The sequence below is a fragment of the Rhopalosiphum padi genome, chromosome 2, assembly GCF_020882245.1.
Source record: "Rhopalosiphum padi isolate XX-2018 chromosome 2, ASM2088224v1, whole genome shotgun sequence".
NCBI lineage: Eukaryota > Metazoa > Arthropoda > Insecta > Hemiptera > Aphididae > Rhopalosiphum > Rhopalosiphum padi.
Genome location: NC_083598.1, coordinates 48,283,677 through 48,305,370, shown reverse-complemented (window position 1 = coordinate 48,305,370; position 21,694 = coordinate 48,283,677). Strand labels below are relative to the sequence as shown.

Here is a 21,694-nt window from a genome sequence, read left to right as displayed (position 1 = left end):
TAATCTGCACTGTAATAATGTATATATATACGGGCGATCGCCTAACACACTTTTAACAATGCATTTTTTTTAAATCTGATATTTTTGAATTTTCAAAATTATTTTAGTAGATTTCATAAATATTGTGTATATGTATATGTATATTGTTTCATGTAAATATGTCTACAATATTTTCGAATACTTGAGATTTTTTATACTATTTAAGAAATGTCCTGTGGCAATAAAAACTTCTGATTTTTCAATGAGAATCAAATTTTTTATTGAGAAAACTCCTTAAATATTATACTGTCATATACACCGATAAAATTCCAAGTTTTTTAAAATATAGTTTTTAAGTATATTAAAAAATGCCAAAAATCAAATTTTGAATAACTGCATTATTAAATAAAAAAATGAAGTGAGTAGATTTGGTGAATTACCTATGTATAATATTTATTTACCTACACCTAATAAGTAATGGTCTGTAATCCTATACTTCCTTATTAACATAATAGTATAATAATACGTAATGTAGTTGATGACCATGCGGTTATTGTGTAGTGTAATAATTATTACATCATTGCACAATAGATTAATTAACAAATTATTTTATCACTGTAGTTCAGTTTAACTCTTAATAGATATAAAATACCGATAACAGCTTTGTACCTTTGAAATTATTAACCACTTAAAATATTTTTCTCTAAATATGTATAGATATTTATCATTAGTATGTATAATATATTACTGCAGTAATAATAATATGCGTTCGTGCATAATGAGAATTAAATTATCAGGTACGAATACAATGCGAATATATAAGCACATTAAATAAGCGAAGATTAAATTTAATCTATTCTGTGATATAGGCGCAAATAGGCGAAATTTTTAGGACAACCAAATTTCCTCATCGTATTAACAAAAAAAAAGGGAGGACATATAAGGGTTCTATAACCCCCCCCCCCTTCATATACATCGAGTGCACAAAATTAAATCACTTATCGGAAGTAAATTTTCACGAAAACAAAATTTTAAATTATTTTTTTGTACTTTAATATAAATATTATTGGCTTTGTTTTCCAAATCTCGGACAAAAATGATAAAAAAAATTAAAACTAACGAATACTCGTCTTTGTCTCCCTGTATTTTACACCAACGACACTGAAATCAAATAAATATAGTTGTGTGTAATTTTTTTCCCGGCCGATTCGAAGGAAACACGCACCCGACATTCCGATTACACTATTAAGATCACGGATCAATGTATCTGTCTATGTTTTCGTGTACACCTATATAGATACACGGTATATCCTATCATCTTAGACTCGAGTGTTATCAGCTATCTATTGTTATTTTATCATCTAGAACTAGGCTATGCACACCCCACAGCGTAGTACCAATTATTTGATTTACGTGTCCGGAGGATATTACGTGACGTATTACGGTCCATTATAGATGGGCACGTTTTTCTCTGTCTTATTATTATTATTATTATTATGATAGTACTATAGTTCTAACGCTAATATATAATAATAATAATATATAAAACGGTGTAGAGCGAAACGACACATACGAAAACAATTTTTCTCCGAGTTTTCTTGTAACACACACACACACACACACACACACACGCTTACATATATAGACTGCACACATCATACACAAAATTGGGTCGTTCCGTTGACGTATTTCTTTACTCATCACACACACTACAAAAATACGCATTATACGAGCGCTGACCGGAAAATTCCAATATTATCTGTCCGTTGTTCTGTTGCTGTTGTTGTTGTATATTATACGCGTCTACTTCAGCAGGTTCGGTATTCCTTCGATCGTGATCTGAAGAAAGTATATTATATACCTATTTAGAACAAACACAAATCTAATTGCGAACTGTATAATTGGGCGGGGTAAGTAAACATAATATATATAAAATATATTATATAGGTTTTACTGTACATTACGATATTGTGTCTGTTTATGTATTATAAACGCGTGTTTTGTACGAGAATAAAGAATTTATTGTAGTACCTAATAAAAATATGAAAAAGAAGAAGAAACGAATGCGATCGAACCAACTGAATTATAATTAACGGTATACCTACAGAATCGATTCGAGGATAGGGAAAGAAAAAGTATGTACATTTGTACGTGAAAAAACAATGCGAGTATAATGAGTATATACAATTATAGAATTGTTGGTTATTATTACACAGCAAACGCATATATTTATTAGTACATAATTATATGCAAAACATAACATGTTTCTATTTGATGAATATCGTATTATTTTTATAGTGGGTGAATTGATTACCTGTAAAAATTTCACTTAATGCGTTACGATTATTATTTACGTTTTTAAAAATGTTATATCTTGAAACGTTAAGATTGGACAAACCTACCCCAAGTACAAACAACACGCTAAAAATGTTTATTACAAATCCCAAATGCGTGGCAGACAATCGTTATCGCTACATTTCAAACAGAATCCTTGTCTACATCATCACTACATTTGATGATAAATTATTCATTCAATAGGTTTATACTCGTAGGTATACTAAATAAATAAAATAAATATTAGTTTATATAGGTTTACCTATAATTATGAGTTCAATAGCTTAGAAAGATGTTGTTTACTCCAAGTCTAAGACACTGCAGTATATTAAATTAATAGCTACACACGTTTTTGAGCTGTTTAAACTTTTGATACATCCTACTAAAACAAATTGATTTTAAAGAAAAATTATGATTTTGAAATTTTTTCAAGTTTTTTACAAATGGATCGGCGTCTATATAATATGTCGATACCATTATAGATTACCATTTTTTTAAAGTGTAAATCATGGGTAATATTGTAATCGGTTGCTTATGAATTATGATAGATATAATTTCCATAATTTATTTAATGTATGCAGTGTGTACAGACTAGTATGGATTTTTGACACTCTTAATACGGATCTTTACGACGGGTTCTGCGTCTGCTGACTAGAATCTGAATTTTTGTGGTATTAATACCATCGTGGATTGAATAAGATACTTGAGTAATCCGCTTAATCCTTTTAATAATATATCGTTATTTTTATTGTTATCGATTACGTTGACGTATAAGCAGATTAACCTGTGATTATCACCGATGCAGTAAATTTCGAAGGTTATTCGATAATTGTATGGATCGTTCTTAATTAGTCGTTAGTCGGTTGATGATTGTTATTTTAATATATGTGTGGGCGGTATAATACTGCACAAAAACCTAACCATTGACCAGTTTATGTAAAAGTATATTCATATTATACATGATACGAGGGTCCGGCCTTTTCTATTGTTTCTGAGGAAAAAATTATCAATGTGGAGTCCTTGATAAAACTTACTGACTAATCCCGGTGGAAGTTAAATATTCTAGTGCACGGTTGGTCGAGGAGCAGCCGGATGTTCTGCAAGGGCAAGCGTAACGTCACTTCCGGTCTTATTTCTGTTTTGTTATTTCGTTTTATTTTCAACCCTTTTCTTATACGTGCATCGTACCTACTTAACGAAATTAAATAATTTTTAATAATTGAAAAAATATTATTAATAATATAACTGTAGATTTCACAAAATTTCTTTAAACCACAAATATTGTTTTCTCATCCGGCTTGTGTAATAAAAAAACAAAGAAAAGATTTTCAAAATAAATAACTACATCTATTATTATAAACAGAAATTTACCAATGAACTAATAAATTGTGCTTAAAATTACGTTTTCATAAACGAATTGTTTCCAAAACATTTTAATTTCGATAGACCAACTGCCGACTTTGTTATATCCGGAGTTGATAGACCTGCAACTTCACTAAATAACAGCCGTTGCCTATTGGTCATCTAAATTTAAAATATCATGTAAAAATAATATTTTATTATACTTAATAGGAACAACTTAAGTTATTTCATTCAAATAAAATAAAAACATACTAAAAAGAAACACTTATTTTAAATATAATATTAAAGAAATTTTGTTTTTGTTCATCACTCAAATTAATTCGTGTAGAACGTAGATAAAATTGGCGTTTTATAAAATTTCCTATCTATTATAGAATATTGACTTGAATCAGCTATTAAGATTTTAAATACAAGAATATTATGATTATTATTCTCAAACGAAAAAATATTTAATCACTCAATTATTGATCAAAATTATAAATTTATAATTTATACGTTTTTATTTTCAATTATTTTAATATGTATCAATAAATTATAATTCAGTATTTATGAATTATATATTTCTATTGGACAAAATTATTTTTAAACCGGAGGGTAAAACTAAAAAGCAAGCAAAATCATTGATATATATATATATATATATATTGATCTTATCACATAAGAAAAGCAATATTGGTATATTGATTATAAAATACAAAGAACTATATAAACCCGTGAACACTTTTTTCGGTTCTTTCAACGTTTCTCATGTAGCATCTTTATACTAGATAAAAATCAAGTCTACTCTAAACTGTACTTTTAAAAAAAGTTTATTTTACAATAGTTTCATCACTTAATAAGTTTAAGAAAATAAATACTACCTATGACCATTGACTGTTTTCAGCAACTTAATTTTTTTATTATTTTAATGTTGCTCTTAATTTTTTATCACAATACTGTAATACTAATTACACTATCATTCACCACGAATTGAGCTATGCAAGTCAATGCCTTACAACACTCGTTCTCGGCGTTATTGACTTTCTTATTCAAACAATCGTATATTATACAACAAAAAATGACTTTTTATTTATCTTTTTTTTCTATTTTGAAAACACTAAACAAATTGTGTCGATTATATAATCACTAAACAGTAATGTTTTATTTAGAAATAGAACATTTTTCAAATTTCAATAAATTATTGAAAATAAAACTATAGTATCTAACCTATTTTTATTATACAACAGGCTGGGAAAGCCTGGCCTATTGAAATTATCTACACTAGACTGACCAGGCTATGATAATTATGAATCATACTAATTTGGTAATTTTAATTTTACAATGTACCTACCTAAAAACAAATATAACTTATAGTTTTAAATGTAAACAAAACGTTGTGTAATTTAATAAGTGACCTCTTGTAATTTTTATACTTTAAGATTTTTAAAAATCTAGTTATTAATTTGTGTTAATATTATTCAAAAGATAAAGGTTGTTTAGATGTTTTTTTTTTATAAACCGGTCATTTTAATACGCCCAAATGTAGGATTAAATACTGAGAGGATTAAAATGTCCGTAACAAATATTACCTATATATTAAAAAACAATATTATCTGTAGATATTACACTATTAAATATATTAAAAGCTTCGTTCATAAATGCCCCTCCCCTCCCCCCTTGTATACAATAAATTGGAGATTAATAACATTTTTATCGTCCCTACAGTCAACACGTGTATTATGTGTACCAAAATCATTATTGAATCATTTATTATACAATTTGTTCACTGTAATGTACTATATTATGTTTAAAACCTAATATATTAATTGAATATAATATCTACACTTTGTACAACACGTTCAAGTTTAAACAACAAAAGATCGTTATTTTCTGCCATAATTTTACCAATAGACATACATATTTTGTTAATAAAGATATTTCCGTAATGTACTTAGAACATCAAATAATCAAATAAGAAATATTTGAGATAAAGGCGTCATACATACATAATATGTAATATATAGAATTATTATTCTAAAATAAATAATATATTATTATTCATATTTCGAATTAAACAATTTGTCTGAAAATCTACATCACAGACGTTTGCCGAAAAAGTTACCTCAAAACCTGCCCAACTTCCGTCGAAACAATTAAAATGAAGTCATGTTATTCGAAATATCACGTCTTGAGTTTGTAAATATTATTAATTATTATGCATGCACGGTGCGTTATGTAATATTATATAGTCGCCAATGAAAATCACGATCCGTTGTTGTTCGAATTTGACCGTGTTCTACAAAGTGTAGGTTCAAACACTCAATTATTAAATTATGCTCGTGACAAAATAATAGCCACCGACAGGATTTAAAACAAGTGTCACGCGTAATATAAGTATACTATTGAATAATATTATACAGAGTAACAATTTTTTTCGGCAAATGCTCACCTTTAGGTACTTGCAATAAAAATACATTTTCTTATATACCCAATAGACAATTTAGTGTAAAGTATTTCTAAGTCTTAATTCAATGTTTTTAAAAATTAGGGTAGGTATATTTATTGTAATAGGTACCATATAATATTTGAAACTAATATTTTTATGAGTATAACTACACAAGACGTGTCAAATTTGAGATTAGTATTTTTAATTTTTTTTTTTTTTTAAGCACTTAAAATGTATTTAATAAGCAAAACAACTAACAAGTGACAAAAATGTTTGGATTACATGGTTTACGAAATGTTTTGTGCATTACTCGTACAATCGTACGTTTTCATCTATATGCCTACATAAATTATTGCTAATGGATGAAAATACTATTTACTCGGACTATTCGATAATCATATAAAAACACAATATTTTTAGAAAAATATTCTACCTGTCCATTTTACTATAGTACATAAAACTAATAGCACCACATGTCGCGATTAAAAGTACCCCACGATAAAATATAGTCACCGATATATAAAATGACGAGCGTTTTCTGACAAAACAATTGCCCTGCGTATTAACACAAAACCTCATCGTTACGCAATATCATACCATTTTAAACACGCGGTTTTCATCTTTCCCGATTAACAGCCTACATTTCTACATCACTATATTGTATTGTACGCATAATATAGCCACAAACAAAGTCTAAAATTCAATCGCCCACTATCCCCCTACAACTACAATATTATAACGTATCTCCTCCATTCGCAGACCGCGTGCAATAACTTACAGAGTACTTTATAGTATTATATAGTACCTACCTATATACATCTACTATCATTTTCGCTCGATTCATTTCTGCACTGGAGTCGAACGAATTGACACATCGCGATTTGGTCGATCGATGTCATTTATATAGATATATACATGTATACATATTATATGGTCGTCGGATCGTGACAACGTTTTTATATCGCCGTAAATCGTAATACAATATGCACTGTCAGCTGAGTATACTTGCAATTAAGATCCCGGAATATAATATAGTATGCAGTCCACTGTATTGCTTTGACAAAAGACTTAAGGACTTGGCGTTTTAGGTGTTTGCCTATTACAATATTAAGTTAAAATCATTTCTCGGCGAGTTTTTGGATAGTTTTTTTTATTCAGTTGTACTAGTAGTCTCCGAGAGGTCTTGTTCTCTAATAGGTATGTTGTAATTGAGATTCCTATATGTATTTCTTTCGAATGTATAGTATAGATACAATATACGTATTAGTATAACACAATTAATATTGGTTTAAACGTGAAAATAGATCAATTATATATACATTATATATATACAATTTGAACACATGATGAATATTGGGTTTTTATATTTTTTAAATGTCAATAATAATTTGTTTAATATATTTAAGTTAAGATTTAAATATTAATGGGGTAAACTGCATAGTGTGTATTGTTATAGCCATTTTGTTCTATATAAATTTATTTGAACTATATTAATATATTTCTTAAAAATATTTAACCATTATATCCTAACCAAATTACCAAATATCATATTAATCTAACCTCAATCAAACTAAAACTAATAATAAATTACTATAATAATTAGATCATACCTATTAAAATATTAGCAACTTACTTATAAAAAATAATTGAACCCATAAATGGATAGCTACAAATCGTGCAGATCACGCCTTAAACACAAAAAGAAAGAAAAAATTCACTAAAAAGTCTTATCGAAGATCCAAATGTTGTAAACTCTTTAATGACGAACATTAGTAATATATTACGTATAGTATGGTACTATTTTTGTATAGTTTTATAATATTTAAAATTATTATTCGACACAAAGATATAAAAAGAAATCACTATAATCGTCTATGGAAATACTCAATAATAATATATTTATTAGAAGTTTTGATTACGTCAATAATTGTGGTCATCGGATATCGTTCCTAGCGACTGGCTAAGTGTTCGTTTTTTCTTTTTATTTATTTGATCGCATAGAGTGAAAACAATAAGTTAAAAAGTGAAGACTTTCTTACTAATCATTGATCGTCTTCAAATATTATTATTGTTATTATTTTTATTCAAAATTTACCAGCAGCTGGTTACAGATTATATTACTATAAATAATAATATTCAATTGATGTAGTTAACTTGATATTATTCTAATATCATGGTATCAGCGGTTAACCAGATGATAGCAGCTATTGAACTATACAATATAGTATAGACTATAGATTTGTTTTGTTTTACAATTTGCATATAATTTTGTAAATCTGTTACTGAGTATGATAGTTTTAATGCTATTGTCATTTCTCAGTGTCAAAGTGAAATTTAATTTTTATAATTCACCAGCATACAACACTAAGTTCAATAAATTTATTGATATTTTTATTTTTATTTATTGGTGGAATTTTCTTACTTCACGTACTTAATTGTCGATTTTTTGGTTTGTATACACACACTATACGATTTTTATATAATATCTGTATAGTGTATAAAATATGTAATTTTTTATTATCATAATCTTATAATGTTGGTAACTAATGTCAAATTTGATTACTCATCGAAACTGTAATAATACTAGTTAGTTAATAAAATATATCGAAACACTTCATTATAACTATTATATTTTACGAAATAAATATAGATTTTTCGTACAACCGTATAATTCTTAAGTTATATACTATACGTGTTGGAATGGCGATTTAGATCACTATTATATGCCTATAGGTACTAATAAAAACCGTTAATCTCATAATTTTTTCCTCTATCAATTTTACCGTGAAATCGCACTTTACTTTACCAAATATTATAGCAGTAGCTCAGTTTAGCGGTACATGTTGTTTGAAGATACGTCGAGTAAACGATTTCTTTGAAAAATATATAGATAGATAGCTGGAAATTGGATTATAATTTAATACTATTACAGTTCTAAAAATACGTATAGGTTTTAATGGAAAAAATACGTTTAAGCTTCACTTTGAAGATCGTATGACACATATTTGATATAGATTTAATATAGTACTTATACTAAAATTACTTTTATAGAGTAATAAAAAAAATTAGGTGAGAGTATTAAATCAAAATGATTTAACTTGTATTCTTCGCTAAGGACCACGCTAGCACCTAAAACTCATAGATGGTACGTAGAGTTATTAGAATAGAATTATTTCAGCGTGAATAAAAAAATATATAATATTTAATATTTCGCAATAACAACAAAATAAATTAATAATTAATAAAAAGATAACTATAACTTGCAACGTTGAAATTATAACCTTTTAATGAATATAGTAATACCAACCTACATAAGACATTTGAGTTACTATTATTGGGGGTTGGGTAGGTGAACAGAACATTGTGCGCGTTTCACTAAAAACTGTAAAAAATATCATATAATCATAATATTTTTACTCTACCTCAGGCATTTTGAAATATAAACAAACAATAATAATACGTGTGCTGTTTGTATACATCAATGTGTATGTTTACCGTATCCGGAAAATCAGATCTTCAGTACCTACTACACAATAAAATAATATAGTATATGATTATAATTCGGGTACACGTACCTACTACTCATTTATACGAAATGAATAATTCATTAAACAATTACACGTTCAAAGATGATCACGAAATAATCCTTTGATTTCGACAAAACGTGAAACGTTCACATTGTCCGATATGACGCGACGTCCATGTGAAAATTATTTTAGAAAAGTAAGTTATAGTGCTCAGTCGTATTATAATAATATTGTGTACATACCTACGTACGTATATTATCATTTATGTATATTGTATGCGGTAAATTTGATGGTACGGTAGTCGTCACGACCGTTTAACAAGTGGCTCGAAATCGCTGAATATAGTTGTTCTCCTACATAAGTGTATATTAATGTAGTGTTATTATTTTATTTTGATGTGTATAGCTGTTGTATAGATTCGTGTCGCCGAATTAGCAAATTAGCATACCTATATATAATTAATAATCATAAATATTTCGTTTCGGCATTGGTGAAATTCGAAAAATTTGAAATTGTCGTCTCTCGTGGCAACGTTTTCTTTTGGCAATGTCTATAAATCTGTCAAGAAAATAGAAAAAATCCACTTAATAAATAAATACCAATATAACAATCGGGTATTTCATAGCTGAAACGAAATAATAATTACTATAGGTAAAATATATAATACATATTACATATGTTAGGCTATAAAAACACGTTTAAACCGTTTAACATGAGTTGATCGACATTTTATAAGTGCTGCACTTAGCACTTAACAATGAATGATTAATAATTTATATACTTATATAAAGATGAAATCGAAATCCGTTTAAAATGTTTATTAATGTTATTCACGTACAAGTGATTTTACTTACCCTCAATGCTTTACAGACATCGAATATTTTTTAATTTACAGAGTAAATAATATTCAGCCTCAACAAATTTAAATTCGATGTATTCACATTGATTATAAGATATTATAACATAATAAACGAGAAAATCACGGACGAGTAATGCATTTTTAAGAATAACGACTTTAATTATCAATGATATAATTGAAAAATAACAATATATTAATAGTACCAACATCTATCGCGGTATAGTACCTACTACTGAACAGTGAACACTTATATAGGTATTAGTAGAAAATGTGAATATTCGTGATTGGATATATGGTTAAATCTATAACAAGTACAACAAATATAAATATTAAATATATATGCCCCAGAATAAATTCTATTTATTATATTTACTCTGTGTATTGTGTATATACAGTAATTAGATATATTTATGAATATTATCATGAAAATATTTATAGTTACCTACGAGTTAAACTAAGACTCTATTATGGTCATTATTCATTGCATATCATTTTTGTGTGTTCGTAGAAATTATTATTTGCTAGCACAATATAATATTATTATATTATGGGTACAATGTACAAAGTACATACGTTAGTTAAATGTGAATCAGAGTACAACGACACATTGCAGTATTTCTACGTCAGTAGCAAGTACCTAATTTGATAAAATTCGTTAACCATTAAATCAAATATGCATGTATTTGAAATAATTTGGATTTTAATATTACTGAAGCATTTTATTGGGAAATTTGAAATTTTCCGTTAACCACGTTATGCTAGTATTACATATTGAAATAATATAAATAATATAATGAAAACTATATGGTCAGTTTCAATAACGTTTATAGGTAGATAGGTATCAAAAACAATCTCAACCTATAGTATGCACATTTTACAATTGTGTCATTAAATATTTTAATGTAGACAATATATTGCATTCTATCGCGGTATCCCCATAGATTGTATAGCTATCGACGATAAAACCACTCAACAACTGAAATAGATAAATAAATAAATTGATTAATTATTTCTTATATATTTACATTTTAAAAAATTATTAATTAATTTTGATTGCCTTGTATTTCCTAATATATAATATCTTTCCTAATTAACGATTAAACAAAATTACCTATTTAATATTTATTATTTAATTGGTGGTGAATCTATCAGCTACCTGAAATAGCGCAAAACCTATTTGTTAACATCACAAGCTAACGAAAACTTCCAATTTCCAATAGCTCCTGAGCGACACGTTACGGTATATTATGAGTTATTTGTGATAATATATAAAAATATCGTTCCCCCAAATAACATACACAAACATAATAATATATGTATACTATGTACCTATATATATGGTATAACTGACGTGAAACGCTGTACTTTTATGAGTTATACACCGTGAGGAGAATCTTGCGTGCATCGGTAGCGATTTGTTCGGTTAAATCCGAAACGGATTTCCTGTTACTCCAAACATACCTATAATATATAGTGCGCTGATACACTTGAGCTCCTCAACAGCCACCTGGCACCTGTTGGCTATATACTTATTTACCATCTGTACATAGGAACATGCTTTCGTTACGGTTGGCGAAAGCAGCATTTACCATCTCATTGTTTTACTCGGGTTTCAAAAAAAAAAAAAGGAATAATAATAAAAGAATTTGAATTCATTGGATTTTTTTACTAGGTACCTAACTACGTATCCATTTTTACTTTTAAACCATTCATCAATTCTCTCATCAAATTGTGCATATAACGTTAAGTTGTATTAAGTTGTTATAGCTATGGTTATATAGTCATAAATAATTTCCAATATTAATATACGCACTAAGTTATAAATTATAATCATTATAAGCATTTGCGCGTTCAAAAATAATTCAAATCATACACTTTTTTTTACGCAAATATTTAATTCAGTTTAACTTTTATAGCTGTGGTGGACAATCGATGTTATTTAGAAAACGGCGGTTCGGCCGAAAGCTTCTTCGTGTCCGAAGATGTACCAGTCGGAACTATTATTGGTATAAACAATTTAAATTTATTTTGTAATTTATTTATATTTTGTAAATTCATTTTGATTTTTATAGGCGTTTTGAAGATAAACGGAGACACGTCCGAAACTGGAAACATAAATTTATCACTGAAAGAAGTAGACAGTCCTATCGCCATTCTGCCCGGTACAAAAGAACTCACTCTGACGAAACTATTGGATAAAGAAGTATATTATACGATTATAAATTTATTATCATTTCAAATGTTTAGCTACATCAAACCAATAATATAATATTAATATATCACGTATGTATCGTCATTGCAGGGTATTTCAGGACCATCTTCTGTTTATGTAAATGTGATCTGCGAGCGAAAACATACAGCCGATCCAGTAAGTTCTCGTTGGTCGTTACTCGTTGCTATAATATCATACATTATTTTAATAAAAAAAGTTTTCCTTAATAATATTTAGTCATAAAATAGATATACATGTTTTTGTTTTATGTTATAGTTTTAAAATATTTGCATAATTTTTATCAATATAAAACGAAATTACTATAATAGGTGTAGGTACATCTTTGTGTCAAAGGGTATTTAACGATTATATATACAATATTACAATAATGATTAAATATAAATGATAATGCAATAAAAATGTTAAAAAATATCCGATAACTATATTTGTATTACGTTTATTTTACCTATGCTGTTAAATGTATTTATTTATATACGTAATATACAATAATAAGATGTAAAATTTAAACATATTCAGATGTTAATAAAATTTAAATATTAAACATAAGCAATTTTGTGCATTACTCACCCAACCGTGTTATTATTATATTTTACAACGTATAGCAAACATGATATCGAATATTTACCATATTGATCAGTAGTACATAGCTTAAGGCGTGTATTAATAATCAATCGTATTTTTATAATATTATATTAAACTACTTAATAAATCCCGTGATTAATAAATTATTATTATACAATAGCAGCATTATAGTGATTATATGAATGTATATAATTTATATTCAAATTAATAAATGTTTATCGTGTGTAAATAAAATAATTAAAAATTATTCATATTTAATAAAAACGTGAAAATACCAATAAAAATAAAATAGGAATAAAATAAAAATCGCGTAAGTTTATGATTTAGTTGATATTTGAATCATAATCATTTATGTACTATACCTACTTAAAAAACTAGACTACGAAGATTATAAAACAAATACAAATATCCTGCTATATCTCTAATTATAATCATAATTATTATAGTAAGAAGGCGATAAAATATAATGTCATTTTTTAAGAGAAAATAATAAGCGCTTTAATAAAATAGTATAGTATTATATTATATACCTAACCTCGTGCGTGTTTCAGAACTTTGCGATTCCCGTGAGCATTCGAGTCACCGACGCAAACGACAATGCTCCTATATTTGTCAATGCCCCTTACGTACTCAACATATCCGAGGTACGAGTAATTTTATTCAAAACGATAAGTTTTTATTGTTGTTTATACTATTATACGCCTATTATGGTTATTTATCCATTATTTTCATATATATATATACATAACATATTACCATGTTCGTATTTTCAACCAATTTTCTACGCGTTTACCATTACAGGTGACCGTGGTCGGGACCAGAGTGCTTCAGGGCATCAAAGCCGTCGACGCTGATCAACTTGGTCCGTTTTCCACTGTACACTATACTGTGCTTCCGGGACCGCATTCGGTAAGTCGAACACATATTTATTATTTATCGAACCGACAAGCAACATAATAATAATACATATCTTATTCCAATTGCTACTGAGTAACGAGTCCCTAAATATTATATTATACATGTTTGTGTACAACTCGGTACAACCTTATTATATTGTACCTCTTATACCTATTAAACTAGATTGTTTAACATAATATATAAATTCCGATTACAATATTATATTTTTTAATATTTTTTTTTCTACTTCGTATACGTTTTGATCGCAATATTATACGATGATTGTGTATTTTGTGCAGCCAGTTTTCATAGGCGGAAGTAAAACGATCTTAGAGGTATGTTATACATATGCATGAAAACGAACCGGACACCTATATAATATAATATAGTATAGTCAAATAATGATTTTAGTTATATTCATAACTTAAGTATATAGTCATATACTGACGGATCCAATGAGGTAGGGTAAGGAATCATCATAGTCCCACTCCCAAACTCATAAACATATTATGTCCCAATTTTACCATCGGAGAAACTTAATTTAACTTAATTAAATAATTGAAGTATATTATATTATAGTAGTATATCGGTAGTTCTTTTTTATTTTCCAATCGTTAATAAATAAATTATTTATAAAAAATAAATAATGTGACACTTTTAAAATAAAAAAATACAAAAATGTATGAATGAAATATTTATGTCTCTCGTGAATCGTGATATATACGTTATAAATAATTGGATTTATGTCAGATGTTCACTTTAGATCTTGTATGAGAAAGTTCATATTATTTAGATGCGCACGGTAGATCGATAATGACGATAATGTATACATTGTATACATTATACAATGTACAATGTAATACATTCATATTTAGAAATTAATATCATGACGATTATTACAGGATTTTTTCGTTTTCGTCAATGGCCTAGAAGGAACTCTGGTGTTGAGAAAAGCGTTGGACTACGAAACCCTTTCAAATTTTACAATCGGTATTCGAGCACAGGTATCTAAATTTATACCAATCAAATAATATTATACATAATACCTATGGTTTACAATAACTTCATAGACTTTTTTTGACTGGACTTATTTGTTTTAGGATCAAGGAAATCCACCACAATACACAGACACAATCATATATGTTAACATCATTGACGCAGATGATCAAAATCCGAAGTTTTACGACGAAAGATATACTGCCACTTTACCTGATAATGCTGTCAAAGTAATGAATATTTTACACTAAAACTTTTCAGTAGATTGATCGTAATCCGCGAATCTAATGTATTACAGAAACATTAAAAACTAGTGTATTTAAAATTAGCAAAAAGTTCTTAATATGCAAAAATATAATAAATTATTACATTTTTTAAACGAAAAAAAATATTTTAAACAAATCTTTGTCAATTTTCACTGTATTAATGTAATGCAATATAAACATGCGTGAATGTATTAAACTCACCACGACCATGATTAAAATTATTAACTATATTTTTTCTTAACATTTTTTTTTTTTTTTGTTCCGCAGGGCACAAAACTTAGGGTGTTTCCAAGAGAAATTGCTGCATACGATCAAGACCTCGGAATAAATGCTAATATTTTTTACACCCTGAACTCTGGTTTGTATTGAAATCGGATTAAATATGCATTGTTATACATTAAATTTATTTTGGTCATGTTATAATTTAGATACTCAAGACTCTCGATATTTTGAACTGGATAAAGTTTCGGGTAGTGTTACCGTCAAACGTGCCATTCCAGAAGACGATTTGTTGCAACCGGTCACTATGGTCATTCGAGTATGTATACATTCAACTCTATATTGCACGCATAACTGAAAAAATAATATGTATTTTAGGCAACACAATTCGATAACGCCGATCGTTACGCGCTGGCCACGTTAACCATAAGCCGACCAGGTACTTCACTTCGTGAACTACAGTTTTTACAAGACCACTATCAGGCGGGAGTGCTGGAAAATGTGCCGTTGGAAAGCGTCCTGCTGACTGTGATCACCAACAAGCCAAAGGACAAGCGGTTGAAGTATTGGCTCAGTAATTATACAGACATATTTTCGATTTCGATCAGCGGTGATATCATCTTGAAAAAACCACTGGATTACGAAACGGTTGATAATTATGTGTTTTATGCTTTTGCTACCGATAGTTTTATGGTAGGTACCTGGTAACTGGTATTATTAAATAATTTAAATATTATATATTTTTACGACACAAACTCCTGTCCATTTATATAAAATAAATAATATTATTTATAATACGATTAAAATACGATTAAAATACGCTGTGTTCTGAATATCATGCGTTCAATTATTTTCTCGTCTTCCGCTGTTTTGTTCATACTATACAACTGGATTCGGTGAAAAAATCTCTTTTCGCTACTAAAATCCGTATAAATCTATAACCTCATATTATAGTTATAATCTTAATTAACGAAATAAAATACATTCAATATTACAATATACATTTTATATGATTTTGAACCCGAAACTAGTTAATTACGTCGTTTTAGTGTGAGATACGTCAATTGTATGATCGGTCGATTTGTTTCGGAACATACCGAGTTTTCCGGTTGACTTATTACTATATTTGTAACTGCATTTTCTCAATCAGGTGCAACATCTATTCTCTTTTACTTTAGGTAATTTATTATTATTATTATCATCCGGGGTACTTTCTGTTTTACAACCATTTATTGTACATTTTTCAATTTATATGATTTATTATTTAATAGTATTTTTATCCTGTACTTATATTATAATAAGAAATATTTAAAGACTCAAGACCACCTATATGTATATAACTGAAAACCACGTGTTTAATTATAATTTTCAAATATATATGTTTAATTTTCAGAATACTTCTGCATTTGTCAACATCACCGTACTGAACGTCAACGATTGGGATCCGAGATTCCGGTACCCACAATATGAGTTTTATGTGCCAGATATATCTTTATCTCAATTACTACCAGGCACGGTGATTGGTAAAGTGGAAGCTGCAGATGGCGATCGTGGCGATCGTGTTACTTTAGCACTTCGAGGCCCGGAATCTAGGTATAGACAATACTTAACATTATTTTATCATACTATCAAACTTAATACACATTCTACTACTCCACATTAAAATTAATAAATACGATTATTTCTCTAAAATTGCATTTAAGATTAATGTATAGTTTAATTTATTTTATTTTATCATATATTAGAATGTTCACCATTGAAGATTCAGGAGATATTGTACTAGGCGATTTATCAGATCTTAACACTTCCACGGCACATCTAGTAGCTGTGGCTACAGACACTGGAATTCCTCCGAGACAAGTAGGTATCCGATTTTTATTTTCTCTAATTTTTATTTTATAATATTTTGTATTTTTCATAGGCTTCAGTGCCCGTTATTGTACATTTGCCAGACACGATTATCAGGTCTGCTGGTCGAACATCTGCCAACAGCTATACATTATTCGTGATATTTGGAGTTATTTTGGGCGTCCTCAGCTTAGTTATAATTGCATTGATCGTCCATATTCAAAAAAAGTATTTGATTTACTTTACAAAAACAAAATATTTTATAACTCATTTATTACTCAATTTTTTTTTTAGTAAACAACCGAAACTTGGCACTGCAACTAATTTTGACGTACGCACTAAGTTTGAAGGATTTAAACGCACCAATCCGATATATGACGAAAAGCGTTTAGTTGGAGTGGGCACTAAAATGCAAAATCCATTATTCAATCCGAAAGAGGACTCTGCCGATCCTTTATACACTGCAACGGTTAAAAGTTTGTATTTTTTTTTCTACAAAATATTATGATTTAAAAATTGAAATTAAATAATACCAAATGAATTGAGAAAATTACTATCTTAATAGTTATTGTTCAATTGATTTTTTCACAATTATTTAAAAAAAAGAATATTCGAATAATTTTCAAAAATAGTTATTCGAATAACTTTTATACTCAATTATTTGAATAAAACATTATTCGAAAAATTATTTAAATTCTGAGCACGATTATTTTTATTAATAAATCATTTTTTATTTAAATAATTATTTAAATGAAAATGTATTATTTTCATTATTTTCATTATTTTAATAATGCCATATTATGTAAAATATCATATTATATTGTTGGATCAAACATATTTTACATGTGAAATATAATTTATTTATATAAGTACTCGATTAATATAATAATAATATTGACTTACTGTTTCCATAATTGTTGATGGTTATAGCAACTAGAATGTTTCCTGGAACAACAAATGGAAATGGTCGAGCTAAAATGGGCGCAGTACAGCAAACACTTCCTCGATCTAGGCACAAATTCCCTGCACCGGCTCCACCACAAGTTCCCAGGGGTGGTGGAGGTGGTGGCAGATCGCCTGCTGGTTCTTCGACCACTACGACTACAGCTACTCCAAGTCCAGTGAGCAGATTTTCTAGGATGCCCCATTGGCCTGCCGAGGCTATCCCTAAACGTGTTAAGAAGCTCAGCTGGGATGATCGTAATTCGTGTGCTCACATGACGGTATGTAAAATAAATCAAAATTAGATACCTATGGCCATTGATTAAGTATATTTAATCAATGGTATGACATTAAGATATATATATTAAAATTAGAAATCAACTTTGAGTATAAATAATAAGGTTATAGTCTTCATAGATAATTTATGTCTAAAATCTCGTGGAAGTAATACTACTTACGGAAAATGATTGACCAAAATCACCAATTGGCCCTTATTGGCTTACTATAAACATTTTACACTGATATTTAAACAATAACATTCTTAAACTCAACTAAATAATATATTTGTACATTATCTATAAATTGTAGTACCTATTACAACAATAATTAGGTATAAGTAATTAAAGTTATTTCTTTAATTATCAATTTATAGTTTTCTATTAATACAATTAATACATTTAAAATCAATTTGTTAATTTTAAATGTATAGAAACTTAAAATTATAAGTACATGAAAATATGCAATATATATATTATAATATATGGTTCCCTAGCATCAAGAGTGGCATTAAATTCAAAATAACGTGGATATAATAAAATTAAAAATTACTGCTAATTCTTCTGAAAATTATATTTATTAATTTTGGTATTAGTTTAAAAATGGAGTTCAAACATGAAACAGCCCTTGACGTATATATTAAAATTTCATCGATTTTTTTTCTTAATCAAATTATATCTCACGATAATTTTATTGCAAAAATATATTAGAATATGTATTTAGGTTAATAGTATGTAACGTAAAATAAATTAACGAAATTATCAAAGCATAGCATTCGTTAACTATATAGGTACATTTATTTTGTTGAACCACTCCTACCACTGTAGTTCTTAGTTCTTAATTATTGTTAAATTCGAATCGTGAACAGTCAACACACTCAAAACACTAAAACAGCTAATCTAATATAGCAATATAGAAAGTTAAGTTCGAGACCACCAAGTTATGCAATTGGTACCTAGGTAGTTATCTATACTGGCTATACTATTATGGTCAATAAAGGAAACGAGATGTTTTAGTGAAATTATAAAGTAAAATAAATTTAACAATTAAGTTTATTAAACCATTGATTATATACCTATACGTAGTATAAAATGGACACTATATTACTATAGTATAGATACCAGATAATAACAAGTTTAGTGTTGTGAATTCAATCTACCTATTACTTACATAGTTATTTTTATTATAATAGTAAAGGTGAAACTATACTTAAATGTTTTGTGATTTACGACACGCAGTATACAATTATTATGTTCATAAGGTTTTTAGATAGGAACCTAATTTGATATCACTAAAAAAAAACTTAAATGTTACGTATTTTTTTTAGAAAACGTGTAGGTAATGGTTTTTTTTATTGTGTATGAGTATAATATATTATGTATATTTTAACTTTTATTTTAAATTGATCGATATTATAAATAATAAATAAATACTATTATTATATATTATTATTTACTAAATAAACAATGTATACATAATTAATATAATTAACATAATTAACATCTAATGTATGTTAACTGTGTGGCTCAATTATTAATAAATATAGCAAACGAGAATTATTATTCGTAGAACTCACATACATTTTTTTTTTAATGTTTATATTATGATACTTGAAATATTTTCTATTTAAATAGACAAAATTTAAATTGTACATATTGTATTATTGTATGATATTATTATGGTTAAATTTAATTTATTCTGTGTATGACATTATTAGGCGTATTATCGGCGCAGATCTGCCATCATAGTAATAGGTATAGATATAACTACTGATCGGTTAAATATTCTTGTTATACCTATGTACATATACATCATACAACAATAGTTTTAAAAAAAAACAACATTATATAGGTACTGTGCGAGACGTGTAAACCTATCAATAATATATAAGTATACTCGTATTATTATTAATAATTGTTTTGTGGTTTTGTAATTATGACGCCTAATTATTTATTGTTTTGTCCTTTATTATTAGCGTGAGATCGACCCGAGCGTCAGTGTGACTCCAGTCGAAGAAACGAGAAGAGAAGACAACTTGACCGTTTATTTTTAAGATATTTCGATCATTCGAAATTAAACTAAAATATTAAGTATAACAACTATGTGATAAGATCAAAATTATAACATAAGGTATTTATATATTATTACATTTATACATACATACGTCATAAAACGTGTATATAAATAAATACATTATTCCTTTTTATTGTGTTAAATTTAGTCATATAGGTATATTATGTGTTAAGTGTAGCGCTTATATAAACACATACAATTGTATAGAAATAATCATGTAGCTTTTTAATTATTATTTTTTTGTTGTTGTAATTAACTTTATTATATTTCTATAAAATTTGTGTCTTTTATACAGACTGAATTATATAAAATATCTACTACCTGTATATTTGTTTATAAAACATAATATGATATGATTGCTGTTCAATAAATAATAATACATACATTATATTTTAAATTGCTGCTTTTTATATAATATATTTACAATTCGTGGGAGGTTATAGTTATTATTATATTATACATAAAAATATTACTCATTAGTCATTATGTATTTTTATGTATGATTTATTGATTTACAGTTAGTATGCGGCAATGACAGTAGACAACTAATTTTACAATTTTGTTAATTTTTCAACAGCATGACATGTCGCTAACAATTTAGTTGTTTTGGAAAAAAGCAGCTTATCTGAACATTGGTTTTTTTTTTTAATTAACACAATAATATTAAACAGTTTAACTGCAATAGTTATGTACCACTAACAAATCACAATTTATTCACAAATACCATTGATTAAATATTTAATCAATACAAATACTTTTTAAAATTAAATTGTACAGAGAATCGGTTACTTTACTATTCGGGTTAATTATAGTCGTAATATCGTTGGTGATTTATATTGTTATTTTTATATGTTAACACATTATGTAGAATCAAAT

The 21,694-nt window shown here is 27.5% G+C and overlaps 1 protein-coding gene and 1 long non-coding RNA gene across 4 annotated transcripts in view; one reads left to right on the top strand and one right to left on the bottom strand.

The window, feature by feature from the left end:
* Positions 1–21,215, top strand: part of LOC132921967 (protocadherin Fat 4) — a 43,424-nt gene extending 22,209 nt beyond the window's left edge. For all 3 annotated transcript variants that reach the window (XM_060985240.1, XM_060985241.1, XM_060985239.1), the window contains 16 exons: positions 12,403–12,492; positions 12,559–12,689; positions 12,789–12,854; positions 13,853–13,945; positions 14,103–14,210; positions 15,101–15,202; positions 15,299–15,424; positions 15,728–15,818; positions 15,889–15,998; positions 16,058–16,372; positions 17,073–17,272; positions 17,425–17,539; positions 17,601–17,755; positions 17,822–18,003; positions 18,458–18,750; positions 20,721–21,215. In XM_060985240.1, coding sequence (XP_060841223.1) covers positions 12,403–12,492; positions 12,559–12,689; positions 12,789–12,854; positions 13,853–13,945; positions 14,103–14,210; positions 15,101–15,202; positions 15,299–15,424; positions 15,728–15,818; positions 15,889–15,998; positions 16,058–16,372; positions 17,073–17,272; positions 17,425–17,539; positions 17,601–17,755; positions 17,822–18,003; positions 18,458–18,750; positions 20,721–20,798 — 2,255 coding nt within the window. In that variant the 3' untranslated portion in view covers positions 20,799–21,215. The remainder of the gene's footprint in view (positions 1–12,402; positions 12,493–12,558; positions 12,690–12,788; positions 12,855–13,852; positions 13,946–14,102; positions 14,211–15,100; positions 15,203–15,298; positions 15,425–15,727; positions 15,819–15,888; positions 15,999–16,057; positions 16,373–17,072; positions 17,273–17,424; positions 17,540–17,600; positions 17,756–17,821; positions 18,004–18,457; positions 18,751–20,720) is intronic.
* On the bottom strand, positions 9,907–10,736 carry LOC132923429 (uncharacterized). Its single transcript, XR_009661173.1, has 3 exons — positions 10,482–10,736; positions 10,076–10,185; positions 9,907–9,980 (listed from the first exon to the last, which is right to left on the bottom strand). It is a non-coding gene; the product is annotated as an uncharacterized LOC132923429 (long non-coding RNA).
* Positions 21,216–21,694: the final 479 nt, after the last annotated feature.